This window comes from Elgaria multicarinata, chromosome 3 (assembly GCF_023053635.1).
Source record: "Elgaria multicarinata webbii isolate HBS135686 ecotype San Diego chromosome 3, rElgMul1.1.pri, whole genome shotgun sequence".
In the NCBI taxonomy this organism is placed as follows: Eukaryota; Metazoa; Chordata; class Lepidosauria; order Squamata; family Anguidae; genus Elgaria; species Elgaria multicarinata.
The window spans coordinates 77010441-77029212 of record NC_086173.1 but is presented as its reverse complement, the minus strand read 5'-3'; the positions used below and the strand labels follow the sequence as shown (position 1 = coordinate 77029212).

At 43.6% G+C, this 18772-nt stretch overlaps 2 protein-coding genes across 4 annotated transcripts in view; both read right to left on the bottom strand.

The window, feature by feature from the left end:
* The window catches only part of LARS1 (leucyl-tRNA synthetase 1), a 379820-nt gene that overhangs the window by 301980 nt on the left and 59068 nt on the right, over positions 1 to 18772 (bottom strand). The gene's annotated exons all lie outside the window — the stretch shown is intronic.
* PPP2R2B (protein phosphatase 2 regulatory subunit Bbeta) overlaps positions 16428 to 18772 on the bottom strand; it is a 263756-nt gene continuing 261411 nt past the window's right edge. For all 3 annotated transcript variants that reach the window (XM_063120655.1, XM_063120656.1, XM_063120657.1), the window contains one exon: positions 16428 to 17484. In XM_063120655.1, coding sequence (XP_062976725.1) covers positions 17205 to 17484 — 280 coding nt within the window. In that variant the 3' untranslated portion in view covers positions 16428 to 17204. The remainder of the gene's footprint in view (positions 17485 to 18772) is intronic.

Sequence of the window (18772 nt, the reverse complement as noted above, 5' to 3'; positions counted from 1 at the left end):
TTTCTCTATAACAAGACGCTGATATCTTCTTCTCCTTCTGGTTATCAATCTGCCCCAGGTCCGTCTGGGAGTCTCGTTTTCAGCAAGTTTCAGCTGATGGAGGCGCATGAGTGATTTTTAATTAAATACAAGTTATTTGTTTCTCAAATATAGGGCCCTAATTAAAAAAACAAATAGCATAAAACTTCATCTTTACAAGCACCAGGGCAGTGAGCAGCACTGAAATGCTGACATTCAAGAACAAATTAGAAACATTTATCAGCTTCGGAAGCTGCTCGCATATGCAAATCGGGCTCTAGTAGTCAAGCAAGAAGGTGGAGGGAGGAGAGTGGACGGGCAGCTTGTGTTGGAGAAGCTCCTGTTTGGACGTAACATGCCAGCAACCACTGTAGAGAACATCTCAGAGGAGGCACACACAGAGACTTGGGAAAGTACTTCTGCCATTGAGGACCCACGATCAGAGTTTGTGACCAATGGAGGAAGACTGGACTGGCTCATCCAGACACATGCAAAGTGAGACTAGGCCCAACCTGCTATATATATAAATATAAATTGTGGTGCAAATCGATGGAATAACACTATATAAATTGTGGTGCAAATCGATGGAATAACAACAACGTTTTGAAATGAATTGTGTTGCTTCTCACCAATGATGTCACAGGCACTATCCAATAGAAGCTGATGACACTTACTGATACACATCCTTCACAGTATTTGCCAACACAGGATTGAATCTAGCCTCTTGATACTGCAAACAGAGAATACCACTTGCAGGCCAGGCCTTGCGTGTCCTCTGCTCCTCCCTGCACATCCCTCTCCACCCTCCAAATCTGCAGGGGGAGGGAGTGCCCCAGAAGACAAAATTTCACTAGTCAGAGAAGTAAATCTCATTTTTTTTCCAGGGACAAAATATTGTGGTTTAAGTGCTGGCAAAAAGGAAAGGAAAAGGAAAAGGGGGGGAAAAGTGATATTTAACCTGCTATCTTGAGGGAACAACAAATGAATCGCAAGTAACTTTACTATATAGGGAAAAAAATGATTCCACAGATAGCCTCTAAGAGTCCATCAGTCCTTAATCCACTCTGAAAATATTGTCAAAATGAAAAGGAGACTAAGGATGCCTGCCAGTGAAACCAAACTGTCCCTTTCCAAGCTGAGTAATGGCAACGAAGGGCCGTCAATCTGCCATTTCTTTCCTTGGTAGGGCAGGAAGAAGAGCAAAGCCTAATGGGAGAAGAGAAGCGCATACATCACGGGGAATAGCAGGGGCCGCCTGACATGGGATTCCCTGGGGAGCCTTAACAAGATGCTACATAGCCTAAAATCCTCTGGAAATTTGACTGATAATGTTGCATGATGATAAGGTCCTTCTGTCAGCCCAAGGCTGTCTCTTCACACACACACACACACACACACACACACACACACACATATATATCTCAGGGCAGGTGGTAGAAGTGTCTCCAATTCCCAAATCCATCTCCTCAATCTCCTCTGTGGGCAGCAATTGGGGCTTAAACCTGGCGAAAGGGGGCAGGGAGGAGAAGCTGGCATTAGAATTGATCACCCAGCTGCTTGGATGATAGAGAGCTTAATACTTGTTATATGTTATGTCACTTATGCCTGGCGCAGCAATCTTACTCCAGTGACAAATTGCATTAAGGGAGGGATGAGAAAGCGAAGGCCTGCAAATTAAAAACAAACCAGCGGTGCTTACTGCATCCCTGTCACCGATGGGTGATGGACCACCTCAGCTTTAGGCTAGGGTGTCAAGTGCAACAGAGGCAGCCAGCTTTCACATTAGATTAGTCATGGAGATGCAGGCGGCATCCATGCAAAGGAAATGGCACCGCCAGAAGCAAATGGAGAAACCGAGAGGTGGTCTCCAGGAGGAATAAGTCTGAATCGATTACATCAAGCCAAGTTCATATTAGTTCTCCCATCATGGGTGGGGTGTGCAGCGTAGCTGAGATCCTTTATTCCAGCCACCCAAAACCTGATGCCCTCCAGATGTTTTGGACTTCAGCTCCCATCAGCCTCAGCCAGTCAGGAAGGTTGGGTGTTGTAGTCCCCAGGTTGGGTAAGGCTGCTTTCTTCTCTCCAATCCCAGCAACTTCTTCCAACGTCCTTAGGAGCCCTCCTGGGGGAGGGTGGCATCAAAGTGCTGCCCCCACCCATATTTCAGACCATGTGTGGTTATTCCTCAGGAGCAGCTATATTTCTGGACAACAGATTGTTTTTACACACTGTCAGCGCTCAAATTTTAGCGAGGAAGCAGAAGGGTACCCAGGCCCTATACAGTTTATGATGGCTGCATTGAAAGAGGACGTCATGTTCTTCCCCCCAGGTTCAAGGAAATACTGGCCAAACTCAAGAGTGAATAAATCGAAGCAATGTGTTTCTCAAAATTAAAGGTGTATTCGTCGTCCTTCTCACCGAGGAGCACAAATCATTTTCGACAGCCCGTCAGTTCTAGCCCAAGGGTGGGAATGAATTACAGGCAACTTCAAAGGGCCCCCACCTGCCCTCTGTGACATCCCCTCATTAAAAGCTTATTTGCTTTGATTCATACACCCGCATGTAAAGCTACAAAAAACATTCAAGGGGGTAATCAGCATTTCATGGTAGAACCCTTAATAAACCTTGGATCTCTAAAGTGATGTAAGCAGCCCAGTTTTATCCAAGCAAATGCCATCAGCTAGGCATGTACTTACCTATTAATCTATTATTACTATTTTCTTTGAACATTACAAACTCAGTGTAATGTGTAGAGATTCCTAGTGTAAGTCCTGATCCCTTTTCCCACCATGCAGGAAGGAACGGCAGAGCTCAAGACCCTCACACTGTCACTAAACTCAATGGGCCACATGGTCACTGCTTTCTTCCCCCTGTGATTCTGCTCGTCCCTATTGCATAAGAGAAGCAGGAAGCACAGTGTCATTAAGGAAATGAGATTTTTTTCACCTGTCTGAAAATCCTGTGTATTTCTACCTTCCAAAAATGCACACTGACTTTTCCCACCAGACAGAAGGGAAGAGCAGGGATTGGGACCTTTATGCTCCATCTCTGTTTGCAAAAGGTAGCATGAAGCCCTGATCCTTCCACTTCCCTCACCTGTGCATTACCTACCTCCTAATTACAGATTACTTTAAAGATGGAACTAGTAGCTACATCTCCCCCTCCCCTCAAAAGTATGTGAAAGTTCCCCAATGTGGATTGGTACTGGGGCCCTGTACCTACAATTTATATTACAATTGGATCATTTGGGGGCAATGTAATTTGCAGGGTGTGTGTGTGTGAGTGAGTGAGAGAGAGAGAGAGAGAGAGAGAGAGAGAGAGAGAGAGAGAGAGAGAGAGAGAGAGAGTGACCAAGATTGGGAACATAGCAGGGAGCAAAGGGTTAAAGCTCCCTCCCTCTCCCATGCTGGGGTCCCAATCTACATAGTAGGATAGAGTTTGACCCAAGAGATCACATTCTATAACGAAAGAAATAGGCATTGCACATAGAATCCGCTAGATTCCCTCAGCAGCATAGAATCTTTATAAAAACAAGGGAGTACTGGCAGCAATCTAGTTTCAGAATGAAACTGAGCCTGCATGAAAAAAACTTTGCTACCTTATTTATTTATTTATTTATTTATTTATTTATTTATTTATTACATTTATATACCACCCCATATCCGAAGCTCTCTGGGCAGTTTACCATAGGAGAGAAATCCTCAATAATTGTTGAACTGCTGCTCAGAACTTCACCAAACCAAGGAAGGATTTCCTTCCTCGAGAAGCCTGAATAAAACACATCCCATATCTAATCACAAAGAAGAGAAAGCACAGGCTAAGATTCCAGGAGCACTTTGGCATAGGTGGGCCACCTTTTGAGATCTGAAACGATAGATTATTTCAATATTACAAAGCCAGATTCCCCCTTTCCCCCATGCCACTGTTGCCTATTACATGAGGCAGCTGGACAAGCATCTGTCGGGGATGCTTTAGGGTGGATTCCTGCATTGAGCAGGGGGTTGGACTCAATGGCCTTGTAGGCCCCTTCCAACTCTGCTATTCTATGAATCTATGATTCTATGATTCTACACGTGGCTGCTTCCATGACCAGCCCTAGCATGAGGCGGAACAGGGCAGCCACCTCAGGCGGTGAATGCGAGGGGCAGGAGCACAGGTGAAATGTGTGAGGATGGAGCTGGGTATGTCAGGCAGCCTAACTGCTGCCCTCAAATGTGGTGGGAAACGCTGTCCACTCACCCGTGTTAAGGTACAATTCAGTCGGCTTCTGTGCCTGGAATGGGGAGGGATGGCGCCATCCTGTTCTTTGCCTCCAGCAGCCAAATACCTTGGGCCAGCCCTGGCTGCTCCTCATACCTGAGCGAAGGTGGCCAGGCATCCTACTTTACAGAGGGCATTCCTATATTTAAAGGTGTCCTTTATTCTAAGGGCTTCCAGGCCAAGTCTAGTTGAATGATCAAGAACCCTTTGAAGGTCAAGCAACATAAGAATCTACCTTATACCGAGTCAGACCCTTGGTCCATCTAGCCCAGCATTGTCGATACTGACTGGCAGCAATGGCTCTCCAAGTTTTCAGGCCGGATTATTTTCTTTTCCCTACCTGGAGAAACTAGGGATCGAACTTGGGATTTTTTGCATGCAAAGCAAGTGCTCTATCACACTGAGCTATGGGGTGAGCAACATGTAGCCCATAAGCTGCATGCAGGCCTCATGCCACTGGGTTTGCCATATTGGTGGCAGGGGAAAAAAAACCCTGCAAGTTTACTTAGAAAGAAGCAGAGCAGGGAATTTAAAAGCAAGGGGGGGGTTCATTTTTGCCTCTCCTGTAAAAATTTTGACGGCAAATTTGGTGGTGGCAGGAGGCAAGGGTACAACTCAGAGAGGCAGTATGCACACACCCGCTCCTGAGTTAGCATCTGGACAACAGACTAAGCAAGCACACAGGTCACCTGGTCACAGTCTATCTCACTGTGGCAAGATGTATTTCAAACATTGTATTTCTACATTTGGATCTATACGTATTACAGCACAAAAATCAGCATAGGCAAACGTGCAAATCTATGGCTTCTTTGGTCCTTTGTTTTGGTGATACATTTCCTTTTATCTGGTGATGCGTAAGTGGCCACCCTGGATGCTTCTCCGGTAGCATCATTAATGGGTCCGTCATGTGAGAAGGTTGTGCGATGTGGTGACTTTCCACACCAGTGCCTCTGCTGCTCTGAGACTGGCAGCTGTTCCAATGTGATGCAGCCACAATATACCGAGCGTCCGCACCTCAGAATATAGTCACGCACAGGCCCATTGTGTTGAGCAATGCTACTTTCCAAAAGAATTATTTTTCATCCATTAGTAATAGATTTCACACATCCTCAATGCAATCTCAAAAAGCAGAAATCCCACCCAGAGTCAATGTGATTCTCTATATCCAAGGATACTTGAATTAACACAGCTCCATTTGAAGAGAATCTGATGCCACTTGATCCAAGTGAAGTTAATTGTGAAGCTTACCCATGGACTGTATTTTGACCTTGATGCAATGAACATTTCACGAATGTAACAAACATCCTGTAACTTACTGGAACAGCTCTGGAATTTCAATTCAGAAGCCACTTCTCCTACAATCATAGGGGAAGAAATGCTGCAATGGCTGTTTTGAAATCCTGTTTGAGAAAGTAAAGAGGGCAATTGAAAGATGTAATACAGCAATTGACTGTTCCTTTGTCCAATTCTACAGACCTTTTGACAAAGTAGGCCAGTTCACATGATTGCCACTGTCTACCATGGCTTATTTAAGCCACAGTAGGTTGTGGTGCATGCCAGTGGCCATTTTGAATAAGCCATGCCAAGCAATCGCTGTAGCTTATGGTGGCATCTGAACCTGGCAAGAGTGGGTTGTTGGCATGGTTAGCAAACCACCCAAACCTAAATACAGCCCATAGATTGTGGGTGGCTTGTTATCTGCACCAACAACCCACCTTACTGGGTTTGCATGACACTATAAGCCATGGTGACAACCCACTGTTGCTTGGATATTCAAAATGGCTGCCAGCATGTGCCACAACCCACCATGGCTTACATAAGCCATGGTGAGCTGCCATGATTGCACAAATCAGGTCAGTATCTACAAGAAGTTTTTTCTTCCTAAAGTCTCAGCCTATAATCTAATTAGCACATGCATAAGGATCTGAGCAATTGGTGCAAAAGGACTATTTGCTCCTCTGCTTTGGTGCTGGGAACCACCCCAATTCCTCATTCTGGCATAGCAACAGCTATTGCTGTGGTTGCAGAAGCCCTTCCTCCAATCCTATATGAAATTAAAGGGAGACATGAGAGCTGTTCTCAAATATCTGAAGGGCTATCATGGAGAAGACAGAGCAGACTTGGTTCTCTGTCACTCTGGAGGGCAGGACTAGAATCAATGGGTGCCAATTGCAGGGAAGTAGATTTCAGCTAAACATTAGGAGAAGCTTCTGTATGGTTAGAGTTGCTTAACAGTCTGTCTCAGGAGGGTACCTGCAAAGCTTTTTCTTAAAAAGAAAATGACGGTTTTATATACATGGATTTGTATATATCCATAGCAATGAATACATATGAAATGCTTATGTATAAAAACACATCTTTCTAGCAATTCTACATACGCTTGCTATTTCTCTCCTTGTTCTTTCTCTCCCTTCCCCATCTGGGCCTTGCTCTTGCCCTTCCACTTACCCCTTTATCGTGCTGTTTCTCTCGACTCCCAGCCTCTAACCTTGCTATTTCTTCCACACATACATTCCTTTAGCTCACTTTTGACTAGCCAGGCCCTGACGGTAGCCATCATGTGACTAGCCACATCTTCCATGGGAGCCATTTTGTAGTGGTGCCCACAGCAGTTTTTCAAATTCCCACATGTGCCCACGGGTCCCAAAAAGTTGGGGACTCTTGCCCTAACTCTACACCTGGGAAAACATTTGAAGCTTTAAAGACTACATTTACTGAACAAATTCCAACATCACGCGAGTGGGCTTCCACTTGAGCAACTCATTCCCCCACCCCGCGCCTCCAAGAATATGTTCTTGGGGGTCCCCAACCCTCTGGAACAAATTTTGAATTTGTGCAGGGAGCTGCAGGGGGAGAAGGTTTTGCTCCCTGATCTGCGGATGGAAGCCATTTCATCGGTGGGAGGAGCTCAAGAATGAGCATGTGCAAAGTCTTACGGAACAGTCGGGATCACTTTTTTCATGCCTTGCTGGGAAAAGCCCTGCTATGAACATGTGCAAGAGGATCTCTGCTAGGAAAAGCATCATCCCTGGATCATCCAACCCATTGTTAACCGAAGCCCTTGCACCCAATCCAAACATCTCTTTGCCGGCACACTGGCTTATAGAATCACACTGGTTCCATGGGAACAGGTGCCATCACCAGGGCCAGGGTGATGCAGGCAGTGGAGGCTGGTGAGTGGGGCATTGGCTGTGCTCTGGGTTTCAGTCAGAACTCTAAAGGAGCTATCCATGGTGCTTCATCACCCCACTGACATCTGTCACCAGATGCAGGTGGCAGAGTGCTTTGTTTGGGAGTTAAAGACCCATGTGTGATATTCATAGTCGGCTTTGGGCAAATTACGATCTCTCACAATCGCATCTACCTCACAAGGCATTCAAAATGAATGCGATCAGAATTTTGAAGCATTTTCTTTTTAACTTGGGGAAAATGCGACAGAGCTCATACAGCCTTCAAATGGAACCAGGAGACATGCAGCTCTTATCAACAAATAGGCTTTTTTCAGGTTCACCTGTCTGAAATCCCAACTGGACATTCACATTATCCATTCACTGTGAAGAATCATCATTAGTCGGGCAAAGTATTCACTGGATTCGTAACTGTGCAAGGAAGAATAGAGAAATTTGCCACAGAGATGGAAGTGAAGCATATTTGGACAGAAGCCATTAATAGTCATGACTTTATTGCGGAATTCAGATATTTCAGATTATTATAAATGAATCCAGATCAGGAAAGCAAACAGGTCCTACAAACAGATATTCCCCAGGTGCACAGCAGTTAGAACCCCAGGTATTTTACCTGATGGATGGGTTAGCGGCTTAGGAAATAAATGTTGCTTCATTTGCTGTTTGTGCACTGCCTGGGTATTGCAGGTGGCTGATCTGCTTTGTCTCCTGGTGGATGGAAGGACTGATGCGGTGGTTATCTTTTACCCACTGTAGCCAGCCATATGATGGGAGCATTTCAGTGTTACCCCTGTGCAGTGTTTAGTGGTAAGTTTTGCAGTGTAGGCACTCATCATGACAGCCCTTCCCCCAGTCACGCCCCCAAGGAGAGTCCAAAAGTGTAGGCAGCTGTGTTGATCGATATCAACAAACCAGTTATAGCAGTTTTCACCCCCACCAGAAGCACATCTTTTGTAAAGCTAAAGGCCCTTAATTGCCCATTCAAGACCAGGCCATCCCAAAATTCTTTGCATTATAAAGGGGAACAATACCTGACAGAATGCCTTTCCTAACATGAACCTACCCAAACACTATGCTCAACATCTAAGGTCCTCCTCCAGGTGCCTACTCTGAGGGAGGCTCGGAAGACAGTAACAAGGGAAAGGGCCTTCTCTGTGGTGGCCCTCCAATTATGGAATGATCTCCCCAATGAGGCCCACCTGGTGCTAACAGTGCTATCTTTTCAGCACCAGGTCAATACTTTTCTCTTTTCCCAGGCATTTAGCAATATGTGATGAGCTTAACCAACCCCAGATCTGTTTTTAGGTTCGGCTGGCAGCTTATAGTTGTTTTTAGATGTATGTTTTTGTGTATTCAGTATGTTTTTGGGTTTTTTGAAGGAGGACAAGGAGTGGAGAACTTTGTGGACATCCTTGGAGGTGGCAGCGGGCATCATGGGACTCACGGGTGCCACGCTGGCAACCCTGGACCTGTAGGAATGAGCAAGTATGCAGATGGGGAGTAAAAGCCAGCCCTACTACTCTATGCAGCACAAGACACCGCATATGCTTCACATTTGAACATACCTTTTCTCCTGTGGGAATTCGTTTGCTTCTGTAGTACCTGCATGCAGGGCTCCACTGCCCTTTTGATCATCCTGTTTGTTGGAAGGCTGTGCTAGGCATGGAAGCCTCCACAATCCTGGTTAATACATAGAAGCTCCTTCAAGGGGTGCTTGGGACCCTGGCTGTTGTTCATTCCTTGAACTTCTTTCCATTCCTATTATTAACCCGGATGTTATTAAGTGAAGTTTGCCATATTCTTTCATGTCGAAGATGTAAACCAGAAGTGTTGAACCACTTGCAGTTCGTGGGCCGAATTCCATTCTGGAGAAGATTTTAGCGGCTGTATTCCAATGGTGGGTAGGACTGAAGGCAAAAAGGGTGACGCCAAAATACCCCAGACACCAGTCAATCTTCGCTTAAACCTTAGCAAAAGCTTAGGAGAGGCATTTCAATCTTTTAACATAGGGGAGGAAACTACACAAAAGCTGGAAAACTACCATTCAATTGGAGACAAGGGGGTGGAGCCAGAGAAGGGGCCATGGCCTTCTGGGGGCCATATTGGGTCAGCATTGGCCCCCGGGGCCTGAGGTTTTACACCCCTGCTGTAAACCACACTTGGTTTGAGTTGACACACACACACACACACATGATCATCATTATTATATCTGCTTACAGAAAATAAAAGGCTACGTTAAAGGAACAACTGCAACAAAGAGGTGATAACCTTAACCTAACACAGTATAAATGAAAACAAAGAAGTTAAGGAAACAGGTAAAAATGCAATTTTATATACTAAAATATAATGTTAGATACCAGCATTATTGTGTTTGCGAGCAATGGCTGTTTGGAATACCTTCCATGGGCTTCCTTTGAATATTTGGACTCATTCCGTATATTGTGGGGAGTGACATCTGATTTTGTTTAATTTTTGGAATTTTTAAGTTACCCACGGGAGAAAATCACCTAATCAGCTTGGCAAACTGGCCATTGAGGAAGACCAAGGGTCGAAACGCGTCTGGCCAAATGGTCAAGTTTACTGAGCATTTTCTGTCTAGCATTCTGATTGTCTTGTTGTATTATTGTACTTGTGAAATGCTCTGTGTATATTATTTTTAACATTATATTTCAGTATATAAAATTGCATTTTTTACCTGTTTCCTCAACTTCCTTGTTTTCATTTATACATTAAAGGAACACCAGTACTCTATCCAGGATCTTCTCTCCCACCACTCTCCTGCCTCTCACAAGGGGAAACTCCCACTCTTTGCCATTCAGCCCTCCCTCTTTAATAGCTCATACTTATCTCAACCTTCAAAGGAAGAAGTGCAGCCAGTCTCTAACCCAAGCTCACTCACTTCTGGCTTCTTACCCAATGGGATCCTCTCCCACCACACCCATCCTTTTCAATTCCCAAGATTGCACACTTATTAGCCCATCCTGCGGAACATTCCCCATCAAATGCTGATACTTGAGCTTGGCGTAAATTCATTTAAAATCCCAAATCAAAACCAGAAAAGGCTTTTTAAAAAGCTGTCCAAAACTGTGATGGAACACATGCTTTGCATGATGAAGGATCCAGATTCAATTTTTGGCATCTCCAGTTAAAATGATCTCAGGTAGAAATGGGTGATGGGAAATACCTTTGCTTTGCCTCCACCTGAGACCCTGGGAAGCAGCTGCCACAGAAGACAAGACTGTCCTAGATGGACAAGTATTCTGACCTGGGATGTCAACCTACAATGTTCCTAAACGAGTGTACACAGTCATGAATGTCCACTTAAACATCTTTGTCCTAAGGCATCACCTTTGAACAAACAGCTTGCAGACTCAGTGGTGCAGTTAGGTAAATTTTGGTTCTGGATTGTGGCGGCGGGTGTGCGCACTCTTTAGAGGATACTGGGCCTGTTCACATGCAAATCATGGGTTAATTAACTCACAATGTGCTGTGGCGCATGCCAGGTGAGTTTTGCCACCACTTTGCATAAGCAATCTCCGACTGGACAAGACAGAGGATGTCTGAACCCAGACACTATAGGTGAACTGTAGGTTAACCCACAATTAGCCTATAGTGTTTGAGTTTGGATGTCATGTAGCAACCTCTGATAGGCCCGATTGGAGGCTGCATATGCAAAATGGTGGGGGAACGCATTCAGCACATGCTGCAACAAATCATGGGTTAATTAACTCCTGCCGTTACATACAAACTAGGTCAATGTGTATTAATGGAAACAGTCTTATAAGGAGCCCAATCTTTAGAAGTTTCAGAATGTTTTCAATATCATGATGTTTATCCATGTAACTACTCAATACACTGAAAATTACAACAGGCAATCTCAGTAGTTGCAAAATCAGATTTTGAATACAAGTGTGTGTGTGTGTGTGTGTGTGTTTGAAATTTTAATCCTGTGTAAAAAGATTAGACTGAACTAAAACAAATGCATAAGGTTTCAGAGATATTTGTGTTCATGGTTTGTACTGTAGAACTGATTCTTTTTTATTTCATGTTCAGCGGACAGTGTTGGTTTTCTTTTTTGACTGGCTATAACTTTTATTCATAGGGCAGACACTACAATCAAAATAATGAACCCAAGCTGGGAGAAGGTTTCATTTATTAGAGTACATTTTCCCTGATACATTGAAATCAAAGTTCCATCTTGTAGAAGATGATTACAAACACCATAAAAGAAATCCCACATTTCACCTCTCTCATCAACCAAACGTGCTGTATGGCAACCCAACTAAATAGAACTGCCAATCTTGGCTGTGTTAGGCAAGCATTTGACTCCTGACGTGGGATTATGAGGGGGCTGAGGAGGCGTCCCCGGATAAACTCAAATGGAAGATTTTGGCAGCTCAGCTTTTCAGAGAGGTTTAGACTGCGGGTTAAAAATAATAGCCCTTGTCACTTCACATAGCCTTGTTCTTGGAGATATTTAGTGCTGAGGCTGGGCTATAGGGGTAGTATCTAGGATGTGTTAATGTTGCTTCCTGCATCAGTGAGCACCATATTGATTGTGAGCTGTCATGGCTTGGGCACTCCAGTAGGTTGTCTTCAACAATGAATCATGCCACATCCCTCATGTGCTGCATTATCTAAAACAGCCATAAGAGAGCGATGGCCGTCCTTCTTTAGTACACTTCTTAAAGATCTCTGTAGCTCTTCTGGAATAAGGCAAGCATTCAAGAAATTAACCTACAAACTCCTCAAACATGGCCTGTCCGGGACTGTTACCTAATGCTCTTATCAAAACTTTGATGGATTTTTGTATGGCCCTGACTCAAGGGAACCATCCACTCCCACGGCAGTGAGTCAGAAATTCCGGTGACAGAGCAAGTTCATACTTCTCAAGAGTAAAGAAGCAGCCACATTCAAAAAATGAGAGCTGGTGTTGCTCCTGAACCCCTCTAGCTATTCTACCAACTTCTTTGAACAAGTATTCTCAAAGCAAACCATGATGCCAGCAAGCTGTGGTAGGATACGGCCCAGTCACCTTATTAAAAACCTGGAAAATCCTCAGATTGATTTCCACTGCAGTAATTGTTCGATCCCTTCCAATTGCTCGAAAAAGACATTAGTCACAGCAGTGTGGTCTAATACAATGTATCAATTGGCCCAACTTCATGGATAGGATCTTACGGTATTTGAAATTGCAAAGCTGTTCTTGGCAGACAAGAATAGGCTATTACCCGAGGGTCCAATTGGCAGGGTCCTGCCCAAAGACCATAATTATCGCTTTAAGAACTACAGACACGGTCTCTAGGGTATGCACTCCCCTCAAACATCCTCCTCAAATGCCTGGGCTACATCAGATCCATTGATTCCCATATTAGTTATTCCTCCAGGCTTCTCTTCCACTAGTCCGTCATCCAAGCCGTGCTCTGGACTTTCTGTGAACGCGGTGGGCTTCTTCCACCCCTAAGTGATTTCCTTCCTACTTCTCATGCCCATAGAATTTTATCCATAAGTGGGAAATCTTCAAGAGCTCACCCTGACTAGTTCTGCTGTCACCAGTAAAGTTGGATAGCCCCATTTATTATTACATGGGGCTATCCAGCTTTAGCAGGCTGTGGGATGATGCAATGGCAAGAGATGGTCAGAAACAATCCTAAAGACTGTGGCCGTGAGAGCTAGCCCTAAGTGATTTCCTTCCTACTTCTCATGCCCATAGAATTGTATCCATAAGTGGGAAATCTTTTGACTAGCCCTGAGGAAAGGGAATAGTGCTTGACACTTGCGAGCTAGAAATGTCCACCTGGTGCATAAGCTACCCCTGATGAAACAGAGAGTCTAGTTTGCAATCATCAAGAATCTTCCCAGCTCTGCTGTTTGCCGGCACATGGAAACTTGAGCATCATCATGGCATAAGAAGAAGAAAAGAGTATGAAGAAAGCTTCAAACTGCTTGACATCATAGTGCCCATGCTCACATATGAGTCATCCTTTCCCACTCTGTGGTCACATATCCTTGGATTTTTCATAGTCCCTGAGTGCTTGTGTGTGTTATGTTCTCTGGGGGACCCTTGAAAGGAAATGGATGATGGGAGACAATCTGGATCCAGTAGTGCACGATGGAACTGTGTATCACCAAGGACATATGTGCATGATGGGAACCGTAGAACTGTCCAGTTAACCCTTTCCATGCGATGGATCTTCTAATTCTTATTAAATATTTTGGCAACAACACAGCACAGTTTGACAAGCTGCTTTTTTTTAAAAAAATTGAGTTTCAAAAGTGATTTATGATACAGCAAAAGGAACTCATGTTAATAGAGTGTGTGTGTGTGTGTGTGTGTGTGTGTGTGTACGGGGGGAGGCAACTGAAATACCATTGCACACATCCAAAACCTTTGCTGGATCATAATCATTAACACTTCTATCAGTTTCTAACTTCCTAGTACACAGGCAGTATGCCTCTGAGAGCCCGTGTAGTGTAGTGGCTAGAGTACTGCACTGGGACTCAGGAGATTCAGGTTCTAGTCTCCATTTGGCCATGAAGCTCACTGGGTGATTTTGGCCCAGTCTCTGACTCTCAGCCTAACCTACCCCACAGGGTTGTTGCGAGGACAAAATGAAGAGGATGGATATAAATGCAATAATAAAATAAAAATACCAAATACTAGTGACAAATGGAGTGGCTATTACTTTCAATGACTTGGTTTACAAGCTTCCATAGCTGAATGCTGGACTGGATTAACCTCTGACATTCAGAAAGGAAATCCCCCCCACCCCCACCCCCTTAAAGTGTGTCACCTCTCTGCTCACAGAAACAAATGTGAGAATCAATTAGGAAGATCTTAATCTAGACATTATACTTGGTCTGAACAAGCCCATTGAGTCTGCCAGTGGGCAATCTTAATGCCAATGGTGTGGGGTCTGTTACCTCAGCATTTGGAAATGAGCAACTCCACATCAGAACATCTTGGAGACAATTTTACTTCTGATTCCAGAGTGTAGGCTTTTAAAAAAAAACAATAAAAGAAAAATGACTCATTAACCCCTTGCCATTTTTATCATTTGATTATTATTTTTGTAAAAAAAGAAGTTGCTCCTGATATTCATTACTTGTAATAAATGTATAAGCCAGCATACTTCCCCCCCCCCCTGTAATCATTCCTTTAAACAAGGCAAACATCTAATTTCCCCCTGTTCTGAGCAGTCTTGTGAAGAGCAGACAGGGTGTTAAGTAAGTCTAGTGACAATTAAAAGCTTTGATCCAAAATATTTGAACATCCTCTTGTTCCCAGCACTATTAAATCAATGTCCCCTCCCCAGGATCTGTGCAGCCTTGTGGCATTTTGATGTCTCTTGAGTCACAGTCTCACTTATAAGATGTAAGAGTTGGTATGGTAGGGGCCACCACAGGAAAAGGCTGGGCTTTCAATCATCCTTTACTGGAGAGTGTATTTGGAAATTCTTGCATGCTTCATGGCAACGATCACAAAGGTTGGAACTATTGCTCCACTTTTCACAATCAGAGAAAATGCACAGCACACTGATCCTCAAATATCCACCTTGTCAGAGAAAGTATTGAGTTTATTTCTTGTAGGATCTGTTCTCTGATTGTATTTTTTATTTATATTTTAATTTCCCCCCCAAACCGATCAAATAAAGGCGGGACCGGGATTATCCTTGTAGTAGAACAGGACAGTTTACCATGCAAAGACGAAGAGCTATTGTAGCTAATCTTCATACCGCAGAACCATGGACAACCTCTCTTAAAAAGCAGCCAGGCGATAATAGCATAACATGTTGGCTTGGTGGTTATTTTTGTTTGAGTTGTTTTAAATGCCATAAATTAGCAACTTAAGAATTCTTTTGTTCCCCAAAAGGAGAAGGGGGGAGAGATGTCTGTCGGAATGAATGAATGAATAAATAAATAAATAAACAATACTTTTAAAATTCACTACTAAAAAAAAAAAAAAAGGAAAAGTAACCCCACAAATACATATTTATGACATGCAAGAGAATAAAAGAGAACAAATTTCAGCTCTCTCATCCAAAGCAAAAGTAACATTAAAAAAATAAATTAAAGTGACAGGAATTGCAGAAGAAAGCTCAGATTCGTTTTGGTTTGCAAGTATCGCATTTTGGAAGCATTGTTTCTAAGGTATTTTGTATACCAGCAAAAGGCACCACAGGATCAACACAGAGAAATCCATGAGAGGCCATTTGTGGAGGGTGGGTGGGTGATGGAGGAAGGTAACAGCCTTCAGTAGCATACATGGTACTTCATGAATGAGAAGTTTAAAGGTCCCTACTGCAAACCTGCTCCTTCCGACTTGTCTTTGTTTTTCCTGTCTGAGGGCCTTTCCAGACAACAAAAAGGGGGCTTTTTTCCCTTTAGCAGCACTAGCAGCAGCCCAAGCCTGAATCCCGCACCAGGAGTGCAGTATCCTGTCCACATGCAATGGAAGGGACTCTTGGTACAGGAGGGACAGATATATTTTGCCGGATATTTTTTTCTTAAAGGGTGTGTGTTTAAATAAGGTTGTATTTACACTCCAGCACCAGAACAGAAGAATTAACAGAATGGAACTAAATTTAAAGGGGTGTGGGGTGTGGAGAGGGCTAACTTGGCCTTGCTGGTGTTTGCCAGTTCTTTAAAGAAAAGTCTAGGGCACTGACTTGATTGGTGTAGAGGGCGAGGATTCAGCCTCTCAAACATTCAGATCCAACCAAACATAAGCACTTTTGCAGCCTACTGATTTCAAAGGAAGAGTTAACAACATGCTTAAATCTGACTCATTGTCATCAATGGTGCTTAAAAGGCTTTAGCGTTGCCTGGATTGTATCCTCGGGCAGTGGGGGGGGGGGGGGAATCAATATTGTGGCCATGGTGGAGGAGAGTGTCACTGGTCACCACTGATGTCACAGTTATTAGCCAATAGGTGTCTGTGACACTCGTGCAACTACAGTACACATAGTACTTCAAAATACGACGAGTCCTCTAGTTGTGGGGGAGTGGGAATGTAAATTGCATTTTCCCAGACAAAAATAGCCAGCTGGGGCAAAAATACATATGCACTTCTCATAACAACTGAGTTACAGTAAAATGCTCATTGTGTGATAAATGTACACAATAAATAGTCATCTGGAAAGGCCCTGAGTTGACAAAAGGAATATGCCAGGTAAAAAAGGGGAAAGGTCAATTACAAGAAATGAACTGGCAAAGGAAATTTAATTCCTCTTTGGGGGTAGGCGTAGAACAAAAGGATATTTCCAAAATCAAAAATAGGAGAGCTTAATGCAATACATCCTTGTTTATGGCCTTGATGGATTTTTTTTTTGTAAATATATTACTATAATCTTAACTGCATTATAAATTGGCAGGTGTCTCTAGAACAATATTTGTAAAGGAACTAAACCTACTAGCGCGTACTGGGTAAAATGAAAGCATAAGTAATTCAAGCCTGCTGTTGAATTAATGGTGTAACTTGATAGCTCTCAATACTGAGAAGTCAAATGTTCCTAATAGGGCTTTACCAACCCAATTTCTTAAGATTTGGGGAAAATCAATAGACACTGGAATCTGAATGCTTACCTCTGCATAATTAATGTCTGCAGAGGAATAATGAAATAAACAAAGAGGAGGAGGAGAAGGAGGAGGAAGAGAAGAAAACAGAAGAAACACTTAAAAACTTGTGTTTGCTAGTATTCAGTACATAAGATTCCTAAGGAATTATCTTTTTTTCCCCTCCTAGTTAACCTTGTCCTGAAATATATACAGGTTATTTGTTGCTGCCACTGCTATGATATTTTCTGAAGGATGCCAAGCTGTATGCAGGATCTTTTTGCTAAAGTCCAGACTGTCCACGCTAATTTCATCTTTCCTCCGTTTGCCCCCCACGCAAACTTTGCGGGGCTTCAGGATGGCACGTGGTTTGCTGTTTTCCCTTGAGGCCTCCAGGGTCACATCTCGCTTGGTGTTGCGATCAAACATTCTAAAGAAATTGTTGTATGAGCCGGTCATGATGACACTGAGAAGCAAGCAAAGAGGGTGGATAAAAAAATCGTACCATATGTCATGCCAGGTAAAATGTAAAGCCTTTTCCAGTCTCCCAGCATCTTATTCTTTCCCCTCCCAAACATCTGCTGCCACACCCACTTTCTTGATGGTACCAGCTCTCCAGGCTTCTCCAACAAGAAAGGGGGTACAAGGAGGCATATTGAGGGTATGGGCGGAGCTTGCTGCCTTCCAATTTTGGGGGCAGTCAAAATTCCCCTTAATGATTGAGATGGGTCCAGCCAGCACATGCACAGCTGAGAAAAGTCTCACCTCTTGGGTTCCTGCAGCTTGGATCTCCACTTAAAAGCCTCCAGGAATTGGGGGAAGGAACCAGTTGCTACTGAGCTGTACTTCCTGGCTCCTGACTGAGGAAGCTTTAGTTCTACAAGGAGCTAGCAGGGAGCAGCTGGCTTACAGTAATGCAAGAAGGTTGCAGGGAGGCAAGGTGTAGTGATTTGCTGCATACTTTCTTGCATGCTTTCATTCCAATCCATATAACCATGAGTTATAATAAACCATCAGTTAAGATAGCAGTGACATGGACACAGACTAGTAGGTCCAGCAAACTCAGTTGCTGACATGCTATCTTCTGCCACACATAGATATCTGGATCAGGGTGTCCACTGCTTGGAAACAAGGGGGGATCTGAAGACACAGCACCTTTTGTGAAACTAGGACTTTTCCCATGACTAGAGAATCCAGAGCAATGTCCCTGTCCTCACAACCCTAAGCAGCAGTTGCAAGCCCAGCCCAATAACTGAAAACGAAAAAGTGAATTACAGTAGCAAGCTAATTCCATGTTTGATTTTACGCTCTAGATGATGAGACAGATTTGATGAAGGACACCTAATTCATTAAAAATCAGGACTCCCAAAGTTCAGTTTTCTAATGAGGAACATTTTAAACAAAAAGGAGCTACGTGTTGACCAAAAAGGTGCCAATTTAATTAGCAATACTTGTTAAAGTAGAGTTAGAAAAGCATCATATGGATCATGTCAGTTCCAATTCTACATTACGTATATTTTAAGAATGGCCAATTTAACACTGGCTTTGCATGCCTAGGAATTTTTAAAATTCTGATAGAAATCAACGTAAGATCTGTTTGAGGGGGTAAAAAACACGTACCCAATGATGAATAAGTACAATAAAAGCATTTTTCGATACAGTACATATGTGAGGCACACTTCAGCCAACAAATCACACTGGGACTGTGTTATTCCCCAAGCTGACCAGTCCTACAACAAATCAACCAGCAGGAT